Genomic DNA, 26,511 nt, shown 5'->3' with positions numbered 1-26,511 from the left:
ATCACAAGTAGGCAGACAGGCAGGCAGAGAGAGAGGAGGAAGCAGGCTCCCCGCTGAGCAGAGAGCCCGATGCGGGGCTCGATCCCAGGACCCTGGGATCATGACCCGAGCTGAACGCAGAGGCTTTAACCCACTGAGTCACCCAGGCACCACCCCCCCCCCGTTTCAGTTTTGGTAGCTTATACGTTCGTAGGAATTTTTCCATTTCTTCCAAGTTGTCTAGTTTGCTGGCATATAGCTCTTTACAAATATTCTCTTAAAATTGTATTTCTGTGGTGTTGGTTGTTATTTCTTCTCTCTCATTCGAGATTTTATTTATTTGAGTCCTTTCTCTCTCTGTCTCTCTCTTTTTTGATAAGTCTGGCTGGAGGCTTATCAATTTTATTAACTTCTTCAAAGAACCAGCACTTGGTTTCATTAATCTGTTATGCAAAATGTTAAATTTGGAGAAGGTTGGGTATATAGGAATACTTTATATTATTTTTGTTCTTTTTTTGTGAGTCTAAAATTATTTCAGAATGAAGTAAAAAATAAGAATAAATATCATAAAAGAACCCCTGATTTTATGTTCTCCTTTGTTTCATTTATTTTGCTTGTAACCTTTAAAGATTGTAATATAAAATGATATTTTGGGTGTCCAGTTATGGATAGAGATAAGTAGTCAAAAGGAATGGCTTATGTATTTTTGCTAACCACACATGAGAAAAATACACAATGAATATGTGATTTAATAGTAAATAAAGTCAGTATTGAAATACCATAAAACATTACTCTTATATATCAACTTTTATTAAAGTATAACTTACATATGACAAGTTTGATGAGATTTTACTTAAAATTACCTTTCTGTTTCAGTGTAGTTCTCTTTGAGGTACCTTCAGAGATTCTAGCAAAGAAATTTGGTGTTGCCTGTTTGTCCTTCACTGTCTTAACACCCCATTATTCAAGCCAGAAAACTTTTATTACAGAGATGTTTTTCCCCTTGAGGATGCACTTCACGAGAAGTTAGGTTTATGAATATGTAAATGAAACCTAGAAAATACTAATTAACTGAAAGGAAGTATAGATCCGGTGCTCTAGGGGAAGAGTATTAGAGATGTCTTTGAAGTATGGGAATGAGGAAGGATATGAGGAAGATGTACACATGGACTTAGCCTTGAATGGTACGTAGAAGTTAGATCTTCGGAGGTGGATGGTGGGGAATTCCAGGCAGAGAGGAGATTGGAACATTCAATGCTCCTGTTTGAGTTTGGCTATACATAGGTTGCATGAAGGAAATCAGTGCAAAATAAGAAAATCAAGATAGATAGCAATTCTACAACTCCTCAGTGAGGGTTTCTCTTCTTGGTTCAGTTCTGTTTTAAAAACCAGTTATTGAACCAACAATGGATGGGTATTTGTCATGTTTAAGACATTGGGAGAACACAGAGATGTTCTTGGCAGGTTAAGACCAGGAAGCACAGAGGTTGTAAAGGTGATGAAATGAAAACAATTCCTCTAAGTGTTAGTTTGATTTGAAAGAAGGGCAAGCTGGTTCTGTAAAATCATGTCATTTTATTTTTTCATTAGAATTGGCTAAACTTTTACCAAATTATTAAGTGAATGGCAATTAAAAAGACATAAAAGATATGTATCCCATCTACTCTAATCCTTTTTTTTTTTTTTTAAAGGTTTTATTTATTTATTTATTTGACAGACAGAGATTACAAGTAGGCAAGAGAGGCAGAGAGAGAGAGAGGAGGAAGCAGGCTCTGTGCGGAGCAGAGAGCCCAATGTGGGGCTCGATCCCAGAACCCTGGGATCATGACCTGAGCCGAAAGCGGAGGCTTTAACCCACTGAGCCACCCAAGCGCCCTACTCTAATCCTTTTGGATACTAGAGTGTCTTTCAGTCACTACAATGCCTAACTAGTGTTTACCATATTTCACCTTTCACGCAGTTGCTGTACATTATTAAGTTTCATGTTTACAACATCAAAAACAGTGTCTGACACCTCAGACGAGGAAAACAGGAGGGGGTTCAGGGAGAGGGAGAGAGAAATGAAGAAGTGGAGCACAGGACATTTGCATGGAAATGAAAGTGGTGTATAAAGACATTAGGTTTTTGTCCGAACTCATTGAACTTTGGAACACAAGGAGTGAACCCTACTGTGCAAACTGTGGACTTTAGTGGATAAGAATGTGTCAGTACCGATTCATCAATTGCAAGGCATGTACCACCCTAATGCAAGGTGTAATCTTAATATATGAGGGGGTAGAAGGTATATGGGAACTCTCTGTGCTTGCCGGCAAATTTTTCTTTAAAACTGAAATGACTCTAAAAACTAAAGTCTAAAGAAACACACAAAAAGTCCCAACAAGGGATCCCCTGGGTGGTTCAGTCAGTTAAGCTCAGGTCATGATCCCAGGGTCCTGGAATCGAGCCCCTCATTGGACTCCTTGCTCAGCAGAGACCCTGCTTCTCCCTGTCCCTCTGCCTGCCTCTCCCCCTGCTTGTGCGCACTCGCTCTCTCTCAGATGAATAAAGTCTTTTTTTTTTAATTTTATTTATTTATTTGACAGACAGAGATTCCAAGCAGGCAGAGAGGCAGGCAGAGAGAGAGGGGGAAGCAGGCTCCCTGATGAGCAGAGAGCCCGATGTGGGGCTCGATCCCAGGACCTTGAGCTCATGACCTGAGCCAAAGGCAAAGGCTTAACCCACTGAGCCACCCAGGCGCCCCAAATAAAGTCTTTAAGAAAAAATTTCCCAACGAAACAGAACGGTGCCTTGTATTGCATGGAGCATTGGGTATTGCGTATAAACAATGAATCTTGGAACACTGAAAATTTAAAAAAACAAAAACAAAACAAAACAGTGCCTGACACAGAGTAAACATGCCACAAAATTTTAATTGATTCATTGTTTTAATATATTTTAATGCCATATACCAGGTATATATGGAGGTGAAGATTTATTTCCCGCCCATTCTAAGATTACAGACTGGTGGGCAAATCAAATAAAGCACCATGGGTTATGCTAAGAGAAATGCACGGAACCAGCAGTTTTCTTGGAAAAGAAATAACAGATCAAGTGCATGACAGGGATTTTACACAGCCACAATGGTAAAGAAGGACTTGGACCGAGAAGTGATGATTAAACTGCGACTTGAAGTAAAGTGGAGAACCAGCCACTGAGCAATGACCTGCATCGTAGCTGCCAAACAAAGCCGCTGTGGTTTGAGTCTAACACGCGAGGAGTTGGGCAGAGCTTAAAGAAAAAGGTTAGCACCTTTTGGGGGGGGATACTTTATTCAGTTTTAAGTAAATTAAGGGAAAGCCATTGAAGGCCTCTTGCTGTGTCATAAAGAGTAGGTTGGAGAGGTTCAGAATGAAGGCAGACCAATTGGATATCAGTTGTAGATGTGCAGACAGGAGATGATGGCTTATTGGACCATGGCGATTGCTGTAACAAGGAAGTGTTTATGATGGAATCAAAAGGATTTTGCAATGGATCAGATGGGGGCTGAGGGACGGGATGACTTACAATTTTCTGGCTTGAACACTACTGGATGATGATGGTGCCACTTATATAGATGGGGTGTTCTACGGAAAAAAAAACCAAAACAGATTGTATGGAATCAGGGTTAGTGATGAAATCTCTGACGGTGTTTGAAATCATCTAGTTCACGTGTAGGTTCTAAAGAATGATTTCATGTCATTAAGCATGAAAACTTATACCAAGTGACATTTTAGCCTTTGCTCTGTGCCTGGTTCTGTGCTAAATATTTTACCTGAATTATATAGCGTTCTTCAACCCTGAAATATGTTCACTTTTACTCCTAGTTTACCAATGAGGAGATCGAGATTTAGAGAGGTTAGGTGGCTTTCCCAGAGTCTTCCAGCTAACAGGTGTCGTGGCCAGAGCTTGAGCCCAGATAGATCGCTCTGCCTTCGAAGCCCAGCGCTCTGCTGCCTCCCACGCTTTACTGCATTTTGTGTATCCCTTGCCGGATCAAACCCTGATGTCTTTTCTTTACCTGTTTCTGTGTCTTGTTAAAATACCATTCAAGTCACTGAAATGAGAATTCAGTTACTTGCCTGATTGAATCAAATCAACTAGCAATCTTGTTAAAGATTCTCTGTAATAGGGCGATGAAGCAGATTCTGTTTTTAGGAGGGTGTGTTGTTTTCACTGTGCCAGATGGTCCCTGTCATCAACACTTTACTGTCTGTGGCAGGTATCGTTGTCATATACTAAGATCTATGAAGTGATCTGGGTCTGTTGTGCCTATTAATATTTTCAGCGTTCTGCAGAGAACTGAGTCCATGTTGTATTATCAGGATTTATCAAGTGAAAAGAAAATAATTTATTTAAAAGGTGCCTCCCAGTATGAGAAATAATCATACTTCCAAATAATCATTAATAATTAAGGAGAACTCTAATTATTTTTTATACTGAAATTGGCTACTTAGGTGCAGCGAAATAATAACACAGTTGTGTTATGTGAGCATGGCCGGCTTCCCTACCTAATATTTTTAAAACAAAACATATACTCCATGTAAGTACTCTGGTCCTAACAAAGTATTAATAATGACTCTCCAAGCATTAGCAGATACATGTGGCTACTGGTTAATTAATGATGATGAGGTCTCTACACTGCTTTTGATTTCTCAACTAATGATTCATAAAACATTGAACAGGAGTGCAGGGCAGATTTATCTGGGGAATATACATGTTCAGTAACGTAGGCAAATCATGAAGCAGTTGTCTATGGTGGGTCATTATCTTTAATCCATTTCTTCCATTAGAACTGACATCAATCCTCTAGACACTGATTCACCCAACAGACTTACCTTCCCATAGGCCAAATCCTGTTTGCTTCTAGGGAGACAAAACTTAATAAAATGTAGCTCCTTTTCCCAAGAAGCTAGTTCTAGCAGGCAGGTGAAATCAACAAATAATAATAAAATGTGATAATTTCTTAGAATGATTTTATTACAGATTACTATGTAAACTTGAACTGAAAATAAAGGGATGGTTTGGCAAATAACGCCGGCGGCAGATGGAGTGTTCACAGAGGAGATGCCATTTGAGTTGGACTTTAGCGAATGAATTGGCATTTCCCTGCTAGAAAAGGGGAAGACGGCTCTTGGAAGATGGGGGACAGACACAGTGTCTTTGGAGCCGATGGAGGCTTGTATGTAGGTGAAATTGAAGGGTATTGAGATGACAGAAAATGAGGCTGTACAGGGAAGCTGGAGTTAACTTTATAAAAATGTTCGTGCCATTCTAAGATATTTGAATTTCACTTTGCTAATGAAGAGTCAAGTTTTAGAGATGAGAGACTTTGGGCTCCTGGGTGGCTCAGTCAATTAAGCATCTGGCTTTGTCTCAGGTCACGATCCCAGGGTCTGGGGATTGGGTCCCACGTCGGGCTCCCTGCTCAGCGGGGAGCGTGCTACTCCCTCTCCCTCTGCTGTGCTCACTCTCTCTCAAATAAATAAAATCTTAAAAAAGAAGAAGAAGATGATGATGAGTGACTTTATCAGTCTGTGCTTTATGAAGAGAATCTCAGTGAACTGGAAAGATCTAGAGGAAGAGACGCTGTTAGATGCTGTGCTGTGAACAGACACATAGTATCCAGAACTATGTGTTAAGGAATAACTCATAGTCCATCTGGCTCCAAACCCCTGGTGGTTTATACTACATCATGCAGCCTCAACAAATTGTCTTAATTTCCCCAATGTGGATTGACCATAACAGGTCAGGGAGACAGACTGGAGTAAACATAAGTCCATTTGGCCATCCCTTATATGAACATGCGTACCTTCCCTGGAATAATACCCTGGACCCACAGTTCTAGAAGAGTCTGAACATCTCAGGTTAAATTAACATAACAACAGGACAACCACACAATGTTGCTGCCTCAGACGTCCCTTTGATTTTTACTGAAGCATCTCAGTGTCTTTGTTTCCCTTCCCTTTTGTTTCTTAAAAAAAAAAAAAAAAAGATTTTTATTCATTTTTGAGAGAGAGCGAGCACATGAGCACAAGCAGGGGGGAGGGGCAGAGGGAGAAGCAGACTCCCCGCTGAGCAGGGAGCCCTTAATGGCCTGAGCCACCCAGGCACCCTTTTCCCCTTTGTTTCTGAAGCCCCAAATTTTCTTCCTGACATTCATCCATTTTTCCTTTTTTATGCAACAAATATCAGACTAACCTTATCCCTCTCAGATTTATAGCAGTCTTTATTTTTCCCCAGGGTCCTAAAACACAGAAAATCTTGTTAGCTTGTTGAGAGCATCATCATTCTCATTCTTGATGAAAGGGAATCAGGTCTACCTGGGCTTTTGGTATGCTTTCACTAAAGGCCGAAAGAGTTTTTAAGTCCTTTTAGCTGAATTGCCTCTTCATGGTCCACCCTTTGATGCTCAAAGGAGGTAAAGTCATAATTAACATAAAAGGACAGACTCATGCTTATTGAAAACAACCATCCGACCCCTCCGGAGAACTACCGAAATGGCCCAAATTACCCAAAGGCAAACATTTGCAAGAGTTTTAACAAGTTATTGCGACAGTTCAGCTCACTTAGGATAGAGAGTAGCTGCTGGCAGTGGACCGAAAGCCATGGACTTGAGAGATGTCCACAGGGCTGGGTAACAGATTGGCTGCGGTGTTGGCAGAAGAGGAGGGAATCGAGGATGGTTTAGTCTTCAACTAGAATATCGAGAGAACAGACTTGGGGAGAAGACAAGTATACTTTGAGATATATAGGTCTATTTCCACTAGGTAGCTCTGTCACTGCTGGAGTTGAACAGATAGCTCTGGAGCATCAGAGAGATGAATCAGGGTCATGGACATCGGCATTTGGCGCTCATCAGCTTACAGGTATTGATTGAAGAAACAGCAGCGAATGAAACGTTGCAGGGAGAGCACAGAGAAGAGACAAGGGTTGAAAACCAAACTCTGAGGCACACGGACATGTGAGCCAGGCAGGGAAAAGGGAGCAGGTATCACTAAAGAAGCACAATAGTGTCGTTGGAGAACAGGGTGCTGAGTAGTATTACGTACTGCTGAGCACCGTGGATGGGGGATTTTCTCACGATGAGGGAGAACTGAGAATGTTAATTAAAGAGGAAAAGGAACTCCACGAAAAGGGGAGATTGAATACAGGCAATGAAGAGTTAATTTTCTGGAGGAGATCCTTTGGAGCAGAAGCAGCTAGAGGCTTAGCACTTGCCTGGGACAGAAAGAAAAAGGCAAGCAAGGTAGCTGTGAAAAAAGATCAGGAATCAGCCTCACGTAGACTTATCTGAATTTTAGTTGTGCTAATTTGGGGGAGGGGAAAAATCCTATAACTTCTGTGGGTCTCAGTCTCTTTCTAAAATAGTGATAAAGATGACTCCTTTTCAGGGCGTTGAACTGTCGCCCTAATGGGGGTTGGGTTTCTGGCACTTGCTCTCCAGACATACCCTCCTGAGGCCATACCCCCCTGAGCCTGGGTCTCCCTGCTCTGACAACTAAGTCTTAAGTAGCTTCTTCCTCTCCCTCTGGTCCCCTGTCTCATCACTCAGCTTTATTTTCTTCAGAGCACGTATTCCTATCTGGTATGACCTTGTCTGCCTGTCTTTTTCTTTTTTTTTTTTTTTAATTTATTGATTTTTGTCTGTGCACGTAACAGATTTTACCTTTTAGAACATAGTGATGGTAAGAACAGAGACTCAAACTCAGTCGTGGTTCAGTTTCCTGCCCCAAGGACAATGGGGCACGTGGTAACTGTTCAGTAAATATTTGATAAAACTATTAATAAAGGTAGTTATTATTAGCCTGTGATTGGAGGTGAGAAAAGAGAAAAAAGTCAGCTACCTACCGTGAGTAAAAGGAATATAGAATATTGGCTGAGAACCCAAGTAGGGGTATGTTTGGAACTTTTTAGCTCTGTAAGAGATGAGTTGTGGAGAGAGCACTGTTTCTTCTTGTTCATTTCAGAACGCTTTTATGTCCAGCCCAAATTACCTAGACATGTTTGCCTCCCACGAACCAAGTCTCTCTCTCTTTAAAAATCATACTTGGGTGTCATTTATTTTCATCTATATGAATAATGGTTTTCATTATGGCTAACAATTTTACACTTGCAAGGGTCAGCACTATTAAGCATATAAGCATATAGTCACATATACGAGCTCATTTATTCCTCTCAACAATCCTGTAAGGACAGTACTATAATTAGCCCATTTCACAGATGAGAATACTGAAGCACAGAGGCAAATAACACACGCAAGGTCACATAGCCAAGATCAAACCCAGGTAGTCTGGCTGCAGAGCCCGTGCTCTTCCCACTCAGCCGTACTGTCTCTCAAGACCTAGTCCACCCATCGAAAAGAAAAATGAGTGTTGCTTTGTTGAAGCCAGACGAAGCTGTTCATCAGCTAGTCAGACAAAACAGGTCAGACTGTCCTGCCAGGGAAATGTCCTGGGAGAAATTGTCCTGTCCGGGAACAAACCTGGAAGGAATTTTCCTTTCAAGGAAAGGAATACTTGACTTGATTTTACCTTTCCCCCCCCTCACATTATTGGCAACTCCTTCTAATTTAAGGTCATCTGAAAATTGAATTCATGTTCTGTTTACCCCTTCTTTCAGGTAATTTAATAAAAGCTCAGGGCTCAACCCTGAACCCCTCACAGATGATCTACACGCATTCTAATAGATTGGCTCACGCGGCAAAAGGATATTTGGTCTTACATAGGTTTGCATTATGTTGTATCAAATATGTGACTTCTTAGAATATTTATCCTTACATACCCAAAACACTGGTTGTAAATTTCAGCCCTATCTTTTCATTTCTTATTCAGTTTTTCCAGTGATCTGTCCTAGCGTCTTTCTTCTTCCGAGTATTTTTTAGAATACCATCATACTGATCGTCAAGAAATCCTTATTTAGAGTAAATTTAGAATCCAGTTCCTCATTTCCTTAAAATTTGCATGAGGAAGATTAGGAGAGGAAGTGAGGTTGCTAAGTCCTCTTTCTCAATAAACTCACACACCAATTTCTTAAATTCAGGGATAGCAAACCACTGTCAGTTATTCGAAAACCAGCTGCTTTGTGCAGAGTGACAGTGCTGTGGTCTGTGGGTCTGTGGGAGTATAGCGAGATGGTGCACACGACTGGCTCTGGAGCCACACTGCCTAGGTTTTCATCCTCTGCTGTGTCTATTAACTGTGTGACCTTGGGCAAGTTACTTGACTTCTCTGGGCCTCGACTCCTTAGATGTAAAACAGAGATGGCATCTCTGAAGTTGCTGCAGGGATTACTTGAATGATTATAAAGTATTTAGTGCAGTGTCTGGAATCTGGAAAGCTCTGTATAAAGTTAGCTGTTGGTTTTGGTTGTTGTCGTTTTTACTTAGGGAAAAAAATCACTTTCCTTGTCGCAAAGAGTTGTAAAAATGCTTTCTTAACAAATATTATTTTAGTTCATCTTGACAGATTCAAGTGGTTCATTCACTATGATATGTTTTTAGTTCATTCTGTATATAATTTATTGATTGTTAAAATTTGTGATCAATTTGTAGTCAGATTCTGGGAGTTTCTCTGTGCCTCTCATGTTTTAGTAGATGACATTGAAAAACAATCTAAATAAAGATGTCTTCAATATTTTTCTTAGCTTTCAAGAGTCAAATGACTCAGTGTTTTCCTTAGACTAGAATATTTTAAAACTCTTATTTAATTTTAAGGAAGTTATTTTATTTATGTGCAAATATAGGGAAAGGCAGACATAACAACTGGTGAGTAAATAACCTCCAGGTGTATTAAGCTGCCTTTACCCCCTCAAAAATGTGCATACTGCCATCTGCTGGAGAAAGTTTTGCACATTGAGGCCGTATTTTTGAAAAAATTTAAGCATCAAAATGATTTTCCCCATAGCTTTTTTATAGATATCATTGAAATCACATCTTTCACTCGATTGAGATTTCAAGTGTGAGAGTCTTCAAGTCCCTTTTAGGTGAAAACTAAGAAGGAGGCAGTTGAATGTCTTGTTCTATTCATGTAGATTATGAACACACATCCGGAATGCTTTCAGTTTGGGATGACGGAGGGTTGCTTAAGTTCTCTGTGTTTTTCTGAGGGCAGTTGTGGGGCATTTTGCTAGATCTGGACAACAACCCTTTGAAGCAGACAAAGCAAGTCCAACCATAATTGGCCAGTGAGAAAACAGAGGGCCCAGGGAGGTGAAGTGATCAGCCCAAGGTCACTCAATTTTTCTGGCATGGCTGGGTCAGAATCCAGGTCTTTGACTATCTTATCCTATGGTGCTGAGTATTTCTTCAACTCGTCATATCCTGTAGGCCTCTGAGTAGAAAAACATTGCATCCTATTATTAATAAGGCTAGCGAAATGAAAAGTAACCAAATTCCTAAGTACATTTTAAAGTGAATAATGTATTTTTTAAACTTTGAAAAGCAAAATAATAAGTGATATCCAGCGCTTTGCATTGACATCTAATGTGCGTTGGTTTGCCATACTGAAGGAATATTTTCTGTACTATATACATATTATTGCCTTATTTTTAGTGATTTCTACCCATAATAATTTATGCATGTCCTATGACAGTTTCACAAATGTGTGCTGACCTAGGAGATTCCCTGCTTGATTTTTGATTTGGTTTCTGTTGGCATATCCTGCTATCTGCTAGCCTGGCATCATGGTGACTTTGGTTAAACAGTACTTTTCATCTGGTGAATGGTAACTTTGACTTTTAAAAAAGTAGCCTTCTACTCCATCATTTTATAATGTAATATTACCATGGGGAACATAAATTTTGTCCATTCAACTTCTTTGATATTGTAGTGATTTTAAAATTTCCCGAGTACAGATGAATTTACTGATTTAGGGTGATTATAGATTATACTAACTCAGCTATCATAAGCTGTTGGTCAATGTTGCCACCTTTCCTCCATGTGCGAGTCAAAGACTTTCTGATATAAGTGTCTCCTGCCTTTTCAAGTATAGTGGTCACTGCTGATCTGTCTCCCCTCTTCCTGTCATCTCTGCTCTAGAATTTTTTTTTTTTTTTAACCTAACTACTTTAGTTTAAAATTATATCATTCCCCTATTTTGTGTATTTACTAGCATTGCTTTCAGTCTTCTTTTTAGCATCGAATGCATTTACATTTCGCTTACATAAAGCTGAGTAGGCGGGAGTGCAGCCATGTTGCTAATTCAGAACAGCTGACTTACAAGAAGTCTCTTGGAATGTCCCTGAGTCTCTGGATGAATGTGTTAGTAACATGCCTGGCTTCAGACTTTTTGCTTGCATTGCAATTACAACGTTAGGAATTTCTTATCAGATAATCAATCCAGAAGGGGAAGGAGATTCAGTCTTCAATTAGGCAGGTGTGGAGTAAGATAAGAGAATGTGACCGTGACCAAAAAGGTCATAAGAAATCACAGCTTTTTTGTCCAGCTTTCAGTCTTTTCTTATATTGGCCTAGAATTTACCCTTCTCAGTTGGAACCAATGGTTCTTGTTTATTTCCTAGAGACGCATGGAATAAATTGAACCCCTTTTCCATATGGTAGCTCGTAAGTCTTCTTGCTCGGTTTTTCTTTTCTGTTTGCTCTATTCTGCTATTCCCTAATGTCCCACTCCCCTTCTCACTCATAAATTTTTTGGGCAAGCTGTTTGCATGAGCTAAATCTTTTAATTCTCGCACCAGCCCAGTCTGGTAGTATCCCTATGTCCCTCCGACTGAGGCGAAGAACGATGGAGACCATACAACAATGAGGGTTTGAACCAAGAGGTCAACTGAGAAAATTGGTGTCAGGCTCTAGGCCACTGTGTCTCCCCTTCTTTATGTGACACATTTTCGAGGCTTCTTGCTTTTTGCTCTTCTCTGGATATATACATATTTGTCAACTTCTCTTTTATAAGACATTGTAGATAAAATGTATTCAATACTTCAGGGATGCCCTGGCCTCCCAAAGGGATGGCTTCCTCCTGGGCTGCCTGTCTGCACATTACAGAGGTGTTTTGTTTTGTTTTTTTAACTTGGCTTCTCTCGAACAGGTATTAAATTGGGTCTTGCCATCCTCTGTGAATACGTGTGTTTGTAAACTCTATGTGTGTGCGTGTGAATGCATTTTTCCACTTAAGAGGATTCTACATTTTCTCTTGTCAAACCATACTTTGTCTTCTTTAGTATCTACTCATGTCTGCCCCCCTTTTTTATTTAACCTCCGTCTTTGCAGTTCTCTCTTTTATTCCATACAAATGTAGTAAGTATGCCTTTAGTCTGGACTTCAGGCTGTGACTTTTTAAGGTGTTCTCTGCGGTCCCATGAGATTCTTGAAATAGTTCCGTTGGGATTTCTTGCTCCCATTTCTTGGTCAATGTGGTACTTTGCAATTTTATGACTCATGAATTTTGTGGGAGCTTTTTAGGACATTCTATCATTCCTAAGTTAAGTTTCTTTTTAAAGTCTCTCTTTATGAGATTATGGTTCTCTTTTCTCTGTAGGGTTTCCATTTGCTGTGCCTACGGTCTTCTGGTTCTCGAGTCAAACTACAGTTAGCTTTCCATCTGTATTGTTATTGTGACAAATGTTCAGTCCCTGTCCCCGAGAATAGCTAAGAATTTTTGTGATCTAGTCAGATAGCGCCCCCTTTCCCATTCCTGCCAGCATTTGCCACCTTAATAAGCAACCTTCACACGCACTGATTTTCCACCAGCTTCATCAGAAGATACAGCGACGGGCCACTTCAGATTCCTATCTGCCCACCACTGACTGTGCACTCATCTGTATAAATCTGTGGGGACTATGACCTCTGAGGTTGCTTCAGTTCTAATATCTATGATTTTAAAGTATACCAAATGACTTTTTGAAATTTCAGCCTGACTTCAAAAAATTAAATAACAGGGAGTGACTGAATTTAGCTTTTCTGAACTATACCCGAGCGTGATATTCATTTAATGTGCACTCGTACGGTCCCCTTAGTAATTCAGATATGGAAGGACTTCTAACACTATAGGACTTCTAACTAATCATCGACCGAGCTGCCCCGCTGCTAGAGCCCGGGGAGGGCTACCCACTCACTGGCCTGCAGATAAGCCACGACAGCTGCTGCACACCAACTCCATTCCCACAGGCTCTCCCAACTGGACGTAGGGCGGCTTGTGATGACATGAGCACCAGACAAATGCCTCTTTCTGTTTTCCTCTACGTGACCGTGACTATGCTCAGCTAGTAGACCCTTGTCTGAGTCACCCACTCGTGGTTGCTTTCGATGAATGCTATATGTGAGTTATAGCACCCTGGACTCTTTCTAACACAACAGTAGGTTAATGAAACCCTTTTAAGGTATCTTCTCCATTGTTGAAGGTACGGTGGGGTTTACAGAATCAGTAATTCACATACCCGAGAATTGTTTCAGAGCTAAAGGTAAGAGAGTTCAGCTTAAACCAAATTAAAAAAAAAAAAAAAAGTGACTTCACTCTAGCACTTGTCATCACATGGCTGAGCCCTAAAATGTTGTACATCTCATGAAATCATTGTGTCACCCTTCTTTTTGCAATGATCTGCTTTGTTTCCAGGTGAACGAAATTTACCACGATGAGTCCCTCGGAGTGCATATAAATGTGGTCCTGGTGCGCATGATAATGCTGGGGTACGCAAAGGTAAAATGCCTTTAAATATGTGAACTATGAACCTGAAGGACTAGGCTAGCAAACAGAAGACTACGTTTCTATGGCTATAGCTAACATGTCGCACTGGTGTCTCATACAGACCTGGCTGGTTAGAAGTGAGGAGGAGAAAATGCCACAACAAGCATGCACAACTCCCAGTCTGAGTGGATAATGATTTTTGTGCTGATACCATTTGCTTATCTATCTAATGGAGTCACAGGAAGTTATCCTGGCTCTAGGCATGACCGTATGAATGAAAACAAATGGATATAATTGTGAGGAAAGAGAATTTCCTCAGTCTACCATTCTCATCGAACTCGTGAACCATTTATTCCTTCAAAACATCTCTGCTGAGTGCCTACTATGGATCAGATGCTTTCTAGGTGCTTTGAATATATCGGTGAAGAAAAGGAGCAAAGATCCTTGCCCTCTCATGGTTTGTGAGAAAGAGTATTTTACATGTTTATCATTCCACTTAAGAAAAGTGAAGTATACAGTGGATATTCACTTAGAAGAGCTCTCTTCCTTCTGAAAACAAAAAGTTAGGTCAAAATGCACACGGTAGGAATTTCATGTAATGTAACTAACTTCAGCTGGCTTTAAAATGGCAGTAGATATGTCCTTGTCCTTGGAAATAATTAAATGGATGACCTTGGTTTCTTCCTTTGAGGAAGTGCCTAACTTGGCAATTTTCTTGATATTTAAAATTACATGCCCCCCTCCCATAATTAATCCTCCTGATTATGAAATACTAAGGAGATTATGCCTTTAGCAAACAGGAAAAAAATCCATGTGTTTGCATTTCATTATGTATGTAACACCCACTTACCATTTTCTGATGAGAGTGTGTCATTGATCTTTACTTTATTCCCCAAGCCTGACCTACTTTGTGTCACTAACACTAAACACAAGTCGACTCCAGCTGGAGATGTTAACAGCCTTCAGTGGGTTGTTATATGATTTGTTTAGAGAAGTATGTGATCAGCATATAATAAACCAAGCTAATTTTATTCAGAATGTAAACACCGATAATGACATTTGCTGAAATGTAACAAAACTCTCAGCCTGTCAGCCAACTAGGTACTAATGTGGGGCTCCAAATTCAATTTCTTATTCAATCAGAACTGCTCTGGAAAGTATGGTTTTTGAAGGATGGGCCCCTTTCCCTCTAAACTTTGAACTCCTGATCATAATGTGGCAGTAGCAACATTCCAGGCAATGTCGGTCTGTCCCTTGTAAATGCCAGATAAGAGTACATCTCTCTTCATTGCTCTGAGGTTAAGAAAAGGGTAGTTGCTTTTTTCAGTGTAAGGTTCATGTAATTGGGCCATTTCCCGAAATGAAGATTTGACCAGCTTTGCCAGCTCATTGGAGAATTTATATTCTTCACCTTTGTTGATCAATTCTGGGCAAATAAAAATAAAAATTTTAACTGAAGAGCTTTAACAGCTCTGGATAAAAGTGTCAGAGCAGAATCCTTTCCTCCTTTCTTTTCTTTTTTTTTTTTTTCCGTTCTTAATGTCTATAAAACTAAGAAATCTGAGCTGAATTAGGAAATGGACTACTAGGATTCTTACCCCAATGATTAACATTGAGTTGCCCAACGACAGCAAATGTCAGCATTACGTGTTCCCATAAATGTGCGGTCACACAGGTACCACTGATCATCCTTCAGATATCCTTCCTGGGCATTTAGAATTCCCAAACAAGAATAGATATATGTGTAAGCCCTAAAGGATAGTATCGAACCTCATTGAAATATTGCACTTCTTCAACACACTGTTTCCTCTTAGTCCATCAGCCTCATAGAAAGGGGAAACCCATCCAGAAGCTTGGAGAACGTGTGTCGCTGGGCTTGCCAACAACAAAAGTCTGATCCGAACCACTCTGAACACCATGATCATGCAATTTTCTTAACCAGGCAAGACTTTGGACCTGCTGGAATGCAAGGTATTTCTGTTAACGTGCAGAAGAAAAACTTAAGGGCATGACTTTCCAAAAATAATCCTAAATCAAGGAGTCTGTTCAAGTGTTCAGCTCCCTACCATTATTTTCCACCATGCATCAGCCAGGCACACACTTTCTTTCTATTGCTTCCAATGACTTCTGTGGAATTCACAATGGTAAATGCCACTTAAGTGGTATAATAAATTATACTTGCCTTTAAAATAATGACTGTGCATTTGGGGTGTGGAGGGGATCCTGTACAATGCGATGTGATTTCCACTAACCGTTTGGAAAGGGAACGGAGACGCCATGAGAAATGATGGCTGCCCAAGAGCTTTCTTCCAAAGTCAGCTTACATTTATCTAATAAATTCTGATGTAGACTTTGGAAGAAAGTAGACTGATGAGTTTCTTTTCGACATTGATGGAATTTCTGGCTCCCTTTATCAGTACCATCATAGGAAGGACCATTCACTAAAAACAGAAAGACGGGGCTTTGTTGGTGGGCAGAGCAGAATGGTAACCCCAGGCAGTTCCTTCCCTTAGGGAAGGAGAAAACACAGACCCAGTGAATCTTTTTAGAGACCATTACCTGTGTGTGGCTTTCCCAAGAGAATGTGGCACAATGCTAGCAGCGAAATAATACTGCCTCTGTTTCCTGAAAAGCTTTTTTTTTTTTTTTCCCCCTAGGCAAAGGTCCAGTAGTAGCTCTTAATGGGCTTTCTCATAAAATGAAAATAAAAGTAATTGTTATTCTCTACAGGATATGCTCCAGTCACAGGCATGTGTCATCCAGTGAGAAGTTGTACCCTGAATCATGAGGATGGTTTTTCATCTGCTTTTGTAGTAGCCCATGAGACTGGCCATGTGTAAGTCACTGTTGACAGCTATAAAGCGAAAAAAAAGGTCTTTTCTTTCCCGCTTCTCTCAGTATTGTTCACACTTTGGGCAGAGTACATGCCAGCATGCAACTCTCATTCCTTGCCAAGCGTGAGGGGCTGAAAACAGGGAAGAGGTCATGCGCTGAAACCAAATAAGTGACTCTGGCTGGCGGAGACCCCCCACCCCCGCACTTTTCATAGCGACGGGACAAGAAAGACATTTCTGTCCGTTTGTTCTCTATTTCACAGTCTCTGGGACTCCTCCGCAAAAGCCACATTAATTTACAAAACGCACAGTCGCCTGAACTGATTTCCAAGAGTGAAATCAAGCAAAATCCACGGCCCTTCTGTTTCTTACCCGTGAGGTCTCACTTGCGTTGCAGGCTGGGAATGGAGCACGACGGACAAGGCAACAGGTGCGGCGACGAGACCGCTATGGGGAGTGTCATGGCTCCCTTGGTGCAGGCAGCCTTTCATCGTTACCACTGGTCCCGGTGCAGCGGCCAAGAGCTGAAGAGATACATCCAGTAGGTCCCCTTCTGCGTGTCCCCAGTGTGCTTGTGTCGTAGCCGAACACAGGCATGAGACTGACTTTTAGGACCTTGACCTGAACCAAACTCCCAGTGAATGAGAATTGTCGCTCATGATAAACATTTTCTTATGACTCAGAGCTTTTTGGCACAACAGTCGCATCATGTAATCACAGTATTTTAAGCCATAAGCCTAGAATTTAAGAGGATTTTTAACTCTGGTCTCCTTTTAGTAAGTTCCTTATGGAATCTTTGGTGGTCAAACTTGAGTTGGGGACTAGGAGAGAGAGGACGGTCATGTGACGCCCAGAGAGAGTGCCACCTGTGCCCTGTAGGATGGGGGCTGGGATCTGTGCCATCCTACCACGCGGGGGTCCCATGGGGGCCATGAATAAGGCTGTCACAATTCTGCTGTATTCTGAGTCATGTTTGGCTTCTTTTTTGGGATGAATAAGGATGATGGGTCTTTTTCTGAATGGAAGTGAAACCAGAAACCTTAAAAGGTATGACTCTGTGATCTTGCTGTATGATTGGATGAAACTCCGGAGTCTGTAACCCAAGAACAGGTTTTCATTAGGATGTGATAAAAAAAAAAAAAAAGAACACTTAATGACATGAAATATTTTCCTTTTTACAGTTCCTATGACTGTCTCCTTGATGACCCTTTCGAACATGATTGGCCCAAACTCCCAGAACTTCCTGGAATCAATTACTCTATGGATGAGCAATGTCGTTTTGACTTTGGGGTTGGTTATAAAATGTGCACTGCGGTATGTCACTCACAGTCTATTGAGATTTTGCATCTTGAAATCTATTTGCTTCGCTCTGCTCCGTGAGCTTTGTAGGCTCACTGGTTCAAGCAGAAGAGTATCTATCAATGATTTTGTGTTTGATGTGTCACTGTGTGTTGAAGCTAAGAGCTTCAGATATATTACCTTGTTTAATCCTTGTGGCCGACTAGATGGGAATTGGTATATTTTAATTTTACAGATGAAAAAACCAAGACTTACAGAGATTAAGCAACTTGCTCTCAAATCACGCATCTGGTAAATAGGGGAGCTTGACATGGAAACTGAGATGGTCAGGCTCGAAGGCTTTATGTTCTGTCACTCCTTTAGTTTTTGTGACCTTCAGAGATGACTTCTAAGCCTTCGGTTGATTGTTTTTCACTAGTTTGTTGGCTGGATTTCATGTATCTGTGACCATAGGGAAGGGTCGTCCTGGTATCGTCTCACATGAGAATCCTATGGTATAGCGTGAAGGTCAGGGATTTGGGTTTTCTACTCAGGCTCAGTGGGCGATCAGAATGTGGGTCTCATACTTACTAAGTATATGACTTTAAGCACTTGATTCGATCTCTGTTAGTTTCCTTGGGTATAAAAATGTGGATAATGATAGCATTTATCTCATAGATTTGGTATCAGGGTTCAACCTGATGCTGTAATTACAGTGCTTAGCCCAATGCAGGCACATGGTAAATGGGGTCCAGGAAAGCCCATCCCCCACGTGGCTGTGCACATTAGAGCTGTGTCTCGCCAAACTTCTATATCGAGCTTTAGTAGTTCAGAAAAAGAAAAGGAAGAAGAGAGGGCTTTTTTTATATGTTGGAGCAAGCCTTATGTGTTAGAGCAAGGAAAATAACTATCTCAAGGTACTGAGAAGAAGTTGATCTGCGGTTTGGCATCTTCGGTGTGGGGCTCTCTCTAGCCATTTGGTCGGTGTGTAAGGTACAGGCTGTCGGCCCCTTATTGCCTGCATCAGTGTGCTTTAAGACCTGAGAGTTCCAAGGCTTTGGCCCAATGTCACGGAAAAGTACAATTTCTAGATTAAGTAATAGGAATTAGAACAACAACAACAAAAACAACCCCAGGTCCAAAATGAGTACAATTAAAAAAAAAATCATAAATAAAAGTTCAGTCCGTGAGGCTATATGCGGGTAATAAGTACAGTGAAAGATAAATATGTGAATAAACTGGTGTTTGATTTTTTTTCAAATCTAGAGAATGGTAAGATATTTCTAGTTACAAAGACATCAGACAAGTGAAGACCATACACAAATATGTGGCTTACACATCCATTTGGATATTATAATGTGGTGTTTTAGGAAAACAAAAAGCATTCTCATGTGTAAGAGGACTACAATTCTAGTCTGGCTGGTATTATCTCACTTATAACCATAACTAATGCCTTACCTTATAACTCATGTTCTTAGTCATGGATTGTTTTGAGTATTAAATATATGGAAAGTATGTTATAAACTACATGAATGCATTGTGAGGTTTTGTTATACCTAGAACACCTTATCTCACATAGCAGGCCTTATGAATATTTTCTGCTTCTAGTCCGCTCAGTATTATTTTATAATCTGACTAGTTCATAACTGATTATTTATAATCGGACTAGTCAGCTCAGTATTATTTATAATCTAACTAGTTCATAAAGAGAAGCTGTTTTAATAACTTGAGGGCTTTAAAACCATCTTAATAAGTTTTCACATTTAAAATGGTCACAATATTTACAGATTCTTTAAAATTCCCATATTTTCTGTTTGAAAACCACGAAACAGAAATGGTATGCAGAAATGTTGAAGTCAGCCGGAGAATCGCAAATTATTAATTATCATTGACATTTTAGAAAAGAAGAATAAAAGTATCCTTTCCTTGGAATTAGTTCATAGGCAGGATTTTTTTTTCTTATCATGCCATAGCTGTTACTATTAATTTAAAATTAAAATACCCAACGTACATGACATGAAGAAAGTGTCCACAAGGTGCTGTCGGACATATGTTGGTATGACATGCCATCTCTCTTTCACTGAGATCCTGATTCTTTCTCTTCTAGTTCCGAACATTTGACCCATGTAAACAACTGTGGTGTAGCCATCCCGATAATCCCTACTTCTGTAAGACAAAAAAGGGACCCCCACTTGATGGGACCGAATGTGCTGCTGGAAAAGTGAGTATATCTATTTATACAATGAAGATTTAAGATAGGTTTCCTCATAACCATCTTTAGAAACCTGGAAAAATTATGACCCTTGCTGTAATCATTTTTGTATCAACCATGGTGTCTGGGATTTCATTACAGTAATGCACTAGCATTGTTTCCTAGGGCTTCTTTGGCAAATTACCACAATCTTGGTTGCTGAAAACAACAGAAAGGCTATTTTCTCATAGTTCTAGGAGCCAGAAGTCCAAAATCAGTTTCACTGAGCCAAATTCGATGTGGGGACTGGGTCATACTCTCTCCAGAGGCTCAGGGGAGGATCTGTTCTTGCGTCTTCCAGCGACTGGGGGCTGCCCGCATTCCTTGACTTGTGACTGCATCATTCCAGTCTCTGCTTCCGTGGCCACATTATCTCCTTCTCTTCTGTGTGCAGATGTCCCTCTGCCCCTCTCTTATAAGAACACATGTGCTGTGCTGGTAGTTAGGGCCCACCTGCATAATCCAGGATAACCTCTCCAGCTCAAAATCCTTAAGCAAATTACATCTGCAAAGAGCGTTTTCCAGATAAGGGCGTTTACAGATTTGGGGGATTAGGACATCTTTGAGACCACCGTTCAGCTACTCCTGATAGAATAGGAAGCAACAGCTCAGTGGAGTATCTGGGCCCCTGCTGATGGGATTTGAGTTACGGGCTGGCGTCCCACTCCTTGTGAAAGTTGTCCAGAAATAAAGTATCATGTGAATTTATACAGAAGATTTGGCCTTGCTCCTTGGGGAAAGATGCCCAGAGGTTTTAAATCTTGAATTGTGTAGTCAAGATTGAATGCTCAGAAACTGGCCAGGGGCCAAGCTACACTACTCATAAGGGGAAAGATCACCAAACCCAAAACAAAGGCATGTTAAGAACTCCAGTTGAAGAGTCTTGACTAGTTTGGAAATAAGATATTGTAGAAAGGACCAAAAGCTGGCAAGGAAGATTTACATAGCTTTAAGTTCTTCTAAAGCCATTTAAAGCTCTATTTGAAATGTGTGTGAACTGTATTTGCTCTGATGATGCTAATAATAATAATAATAATAATAATAAATAAATCTGCCATTATTGGTGTTTAAACTTTGTTAGGTATTATGCTAAACAGATTACATAAAGTGTGTTGCTTTGGAAAAATTCAGTGTTACAAACTTCTGACTGAAAAAAAAAAACAAGAGTGACAATGAATTGATTCATTTTTGCTTTCTGAAATCTGTATCCTGTAAATCAACTCTGAACATCCAACTTCTCTAAATATATTTGTGTTATATTTGAATTTACCAAATTTGAGTTTTAAGCAACATTTTTATTGTGGGTAGGACAAAAAAAGCAAGTCGGAATGTTGAGCGGAACTGCTACTTGTTGAGCACCTGCTGTATGCTGGGTACCGTAAGACAGGTGCCCCTGTAGTAGCAGGGCTCCAGAGTTCCCACTAACTTGCTGGTCTGTTGGTCTCATCCTCTTCACGATCATTTCTGGGCCCCAATATTCCTCATCTAAAATGTAAAGATAACAAGTGTCCTATCTCTCAGTATCATTGTGAATGACAATTTTGAAACATATCTAAGTGTTTTGAACACTGTACATGTTTTAGAAAAGTTAAATAATTCCAGAGAAGCATGTTACACCTAAAAAGACCCCGATGATCTAGCTAATGAGGGATAAAGGGTAGAGTCATGCCTACTATGCAAGTTAGGTCCGCAGATCATTCTTACTGGTTTTATTTGATTAGTCATTGTGAATGTATAATTTAAGAACTTGTCTGCATGAGTGAATTTGTCTTTCATCTTATACTTAAAAGTGTAAGTCTAAATTGTCCTATTTAGACTTATTACCTTATTGTTTTAATTGCGCTAGGCTAATTTTAAATGCATTTTTACCTGCGAGGAGAGAAGAAACAAAGGCCTTTGACTGCTGTAGTTGTATAATAATTTGAGCGTTAGCTTATGCCTGATTTTCATACTTGCCTTTTGTCATCTTCCTAAGTGGTGCTATAAGGGTCACTGCATGTGGAAGAATGCTAATCAACAAAAACAAGATGGCAACTGGGGATCTTGGACCAAATTTGGCTCTTGTTCCCGGACGTGCGGAACCGGGGTCCGTTTCAGAACGCGCCAGTGTAATAATCCCACGTGAGTAAACTTCTGTAATTCTAGTTCTTTTTGGAGAGACGAGAAAATGCTCCAGTCGTATGTTACCAATATTCTGCTTCACGAAGTACATGTCAAATACCAAACATGAAAACCAGGGGTTTAAGTGTCTATTTTGGGTCAATCTCCATTCATCAATCTCGTAAAGCATCGTCACTGGCAAAGACGAGGCTCCAGTGAAAATTCGAGATCTGGGAAGCCATTGCCACTAGAAATCCTCAGGAGCTAGGCAGGGAAGCCCCGTCCCCGTGCTGGTAAGGCCTGGGCCCCGAGGCTGGAGGGCCACTGCAGACGCCCGGGTGTGTCCGTCAGCCGGTCACCCTGGGAGCAGCTCCGGCCAGGGGCTCACTCCCTCCAGGGTTAAGAGAGCAACGCAGCCGAGCAGGACCACAGAAGGACCGTGAAAGACGACCAAGGAACTGGGGGAACAGCTCCGCAGTCACCCACTCAGACTAAATACAACGAGTCCCTCCTACGCGCTCAGCAAAAGCTTGGGGCCTTCTTTCTGGTCTAGGGTTTACCAAGTAAGAAAAGTGCTTTCTTCAGTCTCTGGCAGCAGGATGGCTCCGAGAAAGTTTCTCATCAAGAACATCAAATGTCCCATAGCTGTTTTCTCGGGAAGAGATGCCGGTAGTATTAGTGGAAGTAACAAAAACAATGAAAGTTATAGTGAGAGTGGCTAAGGTTCGCTATGAGCCATGCTCCGTCGTAAGTATGTTAAATGTGTTAACTTGGGCGATCCTCTCCATTGTTCTCCAAGGAAGATGGGATTATTTTTCGCATTCTGTGTAGGAGAAAGCTAAGACATCGAGCTGTGATCAAATTTCTTTGGGTTACATGTACGTGTGTTATGCATGGGAAGAGATACAATTTTCCTTGGTCCATATATATCAGTTTTTTAAAATTTCTTTATATACTTTCACTGTGCATTCGAAATACACTGTTGGAAGTGCTGATTTAAGTTGAGTCTTTGGTCCCCGTCTCCCCACCCCATCCCAGACACGCACACAGGGAGAGGATGGCGCTTTTGGAAAGGGATGGGAATTGGGAAGTATGAGTTCATTCCCTTTGTGCCCACAGCTCAGCCGCTCTGGCTTTCTGCCTTCGAGCGCTGTGTCTGCAAGCTTCAGCTGCTGGCCCAGAGCCAAGGGGCCTTTTTCAATGTTGTCTTTTCTTTTAGGCCCATCAATGGTGGTCAGGATTGTCCTGGTGTTAATTTTGAGTACCAGCTTTGTAATACAGAAGAATGCCCAAAACACTTTGAGGACTTTAGAGCACAGCAGTGCCAGCAACGTAACTCCCACTTCGAATACCAGAATACCAAACACCACTGGTTACCATACGAGCATCCCGACTGTGAGTAGACGCTCGCTGTCTTTCCCGCTGTGTGGATGGGGTCTCCGAGTGTAAGCCTTGTCAACACCGATCCCTTGGACTCTGGGTCCTTACTCGGTAAATTAGAAAACTTGGTGTTTCTAGGGGTAAGTCCTGCTGGCTTTCCAAGACCAAGGCTCCTGTAGCCCTTCCTCTAGAGAGATGGGGACTGTGGGCCAGTTCCTGGCCAACACCATTCCCACCGTCACTGTGGAAAAGACCCACGGAAAGCAGCCCAGAGGAGACATGTTGAGTTTCCTCGTTTGACTGGCATCGTTCTACTAGGAAACCCTCTAGAATATTGTGATCTTTCCTTTTCGAATAACTGGAGAAAAAACACTGTTCTTTTATAACTGAGTCAGAAACGAGAAGATCGTGACTTGAGAACTAAAGGCACATCACAACCTTTTACTTTTGTACCGTATCCTAGTTATTAAAAAGACACTTGGGGATTCCCTTTTAGTGTTTCACTTTATCCCTCTGGATTTTTGGTTAAGTGTGTTCAGATGGGGACATCTCACCACACTTCATAATTGCATGGCTGAAACAAGATGGTTACATGATTCCCATATGACACAATACACTGCTGAGTTCAGTTTAAAAGCTGTTTTAAAGGAAAGATGCATCCACACAGGAATTCCAAGTTGTAATGAATCGAGAAGAAATGCATTATTTTTTGTCGGTTTTGGGGAAGTAAGTCACGTAAATTATATTACATTTAACTAATGAGATCCTACATGAGGCATTAAACCATACTCGGTCATTGGCTCCAACAAAGGAGAAACCCTTTTAATTCTCTAAGTTTAGTCACTGAAATGAAATTGGTTCTAATTAAAATTTATTGAAGAACTGTGGTCAAATCCAGGGTTGACGTCAAACCTGGTGTGCCTGGGACAGTCCCGGTCATTCCTATGCAGTTCTTAAATTCAGTCATTTTTCACTCTTAAAAGTTTCACAGTTTAGATCAGCCGTGTGCCAAATATGTATCCTTTTCTGCTATTCTTTCTTTCATTTATTCATACAGTGTTTTGTTTTCAGGAAACCATGCAGAAACTCCGTATTTTAAAAATAAAATCACTGTAGTGTGCAAATATGTCACTTTCTGTATGTAGTCGATTGAATGCTCTGCATTTTTTTTTCTTTTGCAGCCAAGAAAAGATGCCACCTTTACTGCCAATCCAGAGAGACGGGAGATGTGGTGTACATGAAACAGCTGGTGCATGACGGGACACACTGTTCTTACAAAGATCCGTACAGCATATGTGTGCGGGGAGAGTGTGTGGTGAGTCCGCACGCCTTCCCCGGAAGCTTCCCATGCTCTCGTGCAATTCTGCTTTGACTGTCGCTCATCTGCATGTTTTCGAAAGATGGTAACCCTGTCTTATCTGTAAAATCTGTAGAATCTAGGACGAGTTGAGGAGGCCTAAACGAAATGTGGGAGAAATTTCACTTTTCATAACAATGTTTGGCCATTGGCAGAATCGAGATTTCAGTATATTGCTTTTCCTCCTCTTCCAGCCAAATGCCTTTCTAAGTTACTCCGATCCCTCTGGTTGGGGATACAATGGCTCAGGATGGACAGTGCCTTTTTTGCTTTGAGTGTTTTACTAGTGGTCATCTACTTTTACACTACAGAGCTTTTTTCAAAAACGCAATGCTATATGTATTGTATCTTTTATTTTAAAAAAATAATAGACATTCTCTCTCTCACGCCCTCTCATTCTCTCTCTTACTTTCCAATTGATTCTAAGTTTAAACACTGAATTCCAACTCAGAACAAAAGAGGCAAAGATGCCAAAACTGGGTTTTGCCCCATTGAGACTCTTTTTTTTAAAAAAACTGCGGTTGACTTTCTTGTTCATGTTCCCAAGTTGAACTGAGATGAAATCAGCCTTATTAACTGAACACGTTAGTCCTGTCTGTTTCTTCTTCACTTCAGCACAACCAAAGTGTTGTAGGAATGAATCTCAAGTATGCAGAGACCTCACATTTGAAATGAATTTCCCCAGAAAGTAGAATCTGACTTTTGTCCATCTCTCACCCGCCCACAGTATCTGGTACATCCAACATGTGGTCATCGTTGTCTCTCCCCATTTTCATTCCAAACTTCTGAGTGCGGTGGCTTATCACGTTCCCCGACCCTGCACTGACTTCCGTGAAGGGGCCTGTTCCCAGTTCAGAAAACATTCAGTGGTTCCCTGTTAAGTGCATGTGAAAACATAAACTCTGCCTGATATTCAGGGCCTTTCATGGCCCGTGATTTGCAAATCTTTCGCTTTTCTTCCCTTCTCATACAGCACTAACTTTCCATTGGCTTAAACATGGCGTCAGTATTGCTCTCTGAACCCACTTTCCATGAGCATACAATTTCCATGGCTCTGTTTTTATCCCTCTGCACTCTGGAAATGCCTTTCGACAGGGCCCTGTGAAAATCACCAGCACTTTGTAAAGTCTTTTTGTTGGTTGGTTGGTTGGTTGGTTGGTTTTTAGTTTCAGAGATAGAGTTTAGTGATTCATCAGTCTTACACAATACCTAGTGCCCTCATGTGCCCTCCTCAATGCCCATCACCCAGTTACCCTATCCTCCAACCCCCTTCCCTCCAGCAACCCTCAGTTTGTTTCCTATGATTAAGAGTCTCTTATGGTTTGTCTCCCTCTCTGATTTCGTCGTATTTCATTTTTTGTAAAGTTTCGTTTTGCATCCCTAGACAGCTTGTAAAGTTTATGCTAATGCCCATCTCATCATTTTATTAGTCAATCTTTCCAAATAAGAGAGCAACGAGGGAAAAATACCATCTCACTTTTTGTCTTCTCAGCATCAACAATAATATCTGTGCTTAATAAATGTTTGATGGGTCATGACTGTGTGATATGGGGTAAATATTTCATTAGACTGGGGGTATTTATCTGAGAGTAGATTTTAACCTAGAGTACAACTCATTTGACTTCATAGTAGTTCTTCAAAAAGATTGAGGCATTAAAAATCAGAGCTAGAGTC

At 40.9% G+C, this 26,511-nt stretch overlaps 1 protein-coding gene across 1 annotated transcript in view; it reads left to right on the top strand.

The window, feature by feature from the left end:
* The window catches only part of ADAMTS3 (ADAM metallopeptidase with thrombospondin type 1 motif 3), a gene marked incomplete at both ends in the record, with an annotated part of 249,908 nt that overhangs the window by 197,171 nt on the left and 26,226 nt on the right, over positions 1–26,511 (top strand). Inside the window, 9 exons of the mRNA XM_080796379.1 lie at positions 13,566–13,649; positions 15,452–15,608; positions 16,368–16,473; positions 16,869–17,012; positions 17,653–17,785; positions 19,857–19,970; positions 21,976–22,121; positions 23,320–23,495; positions 24,662–24,795. Coding sequence (XP_080652505.1) covers positions 13,566–13,649; positions 15,452–15,608; positions 16,368–16,473; positions 16,869–17,012; positions 17,653–17,785; positions 19,857–19,970; positions 21,976–22,121; positions 23,320–23,495; positions 24,662–24,795 — 1,194 coding nt within the window. The remainder of the gene's footprint in view (positions 1–13,565; positions 13,650–15,451; positions 15,609–16,367; positions 16,474–16,868; positions 17,013–17,652; positions 17,786–19,856; positions 19,971–21,975; positions 22,122–23,319; positions 23,496–24,661; positions 24,796–26,511) is intronic.

Source organism: Martes martes (assembly GCF_963455335.1).
Source record: "Martes martes genome assembly, chromosome: 2".
NCBI lineage: Eukaryota > Metazoa > Chordata > Mammalia > Carnivora > Mustelidae > Martes > Martes martes.
This window is presented reverse-complemented; position numbering and strand designations above follow the sequence as displayed.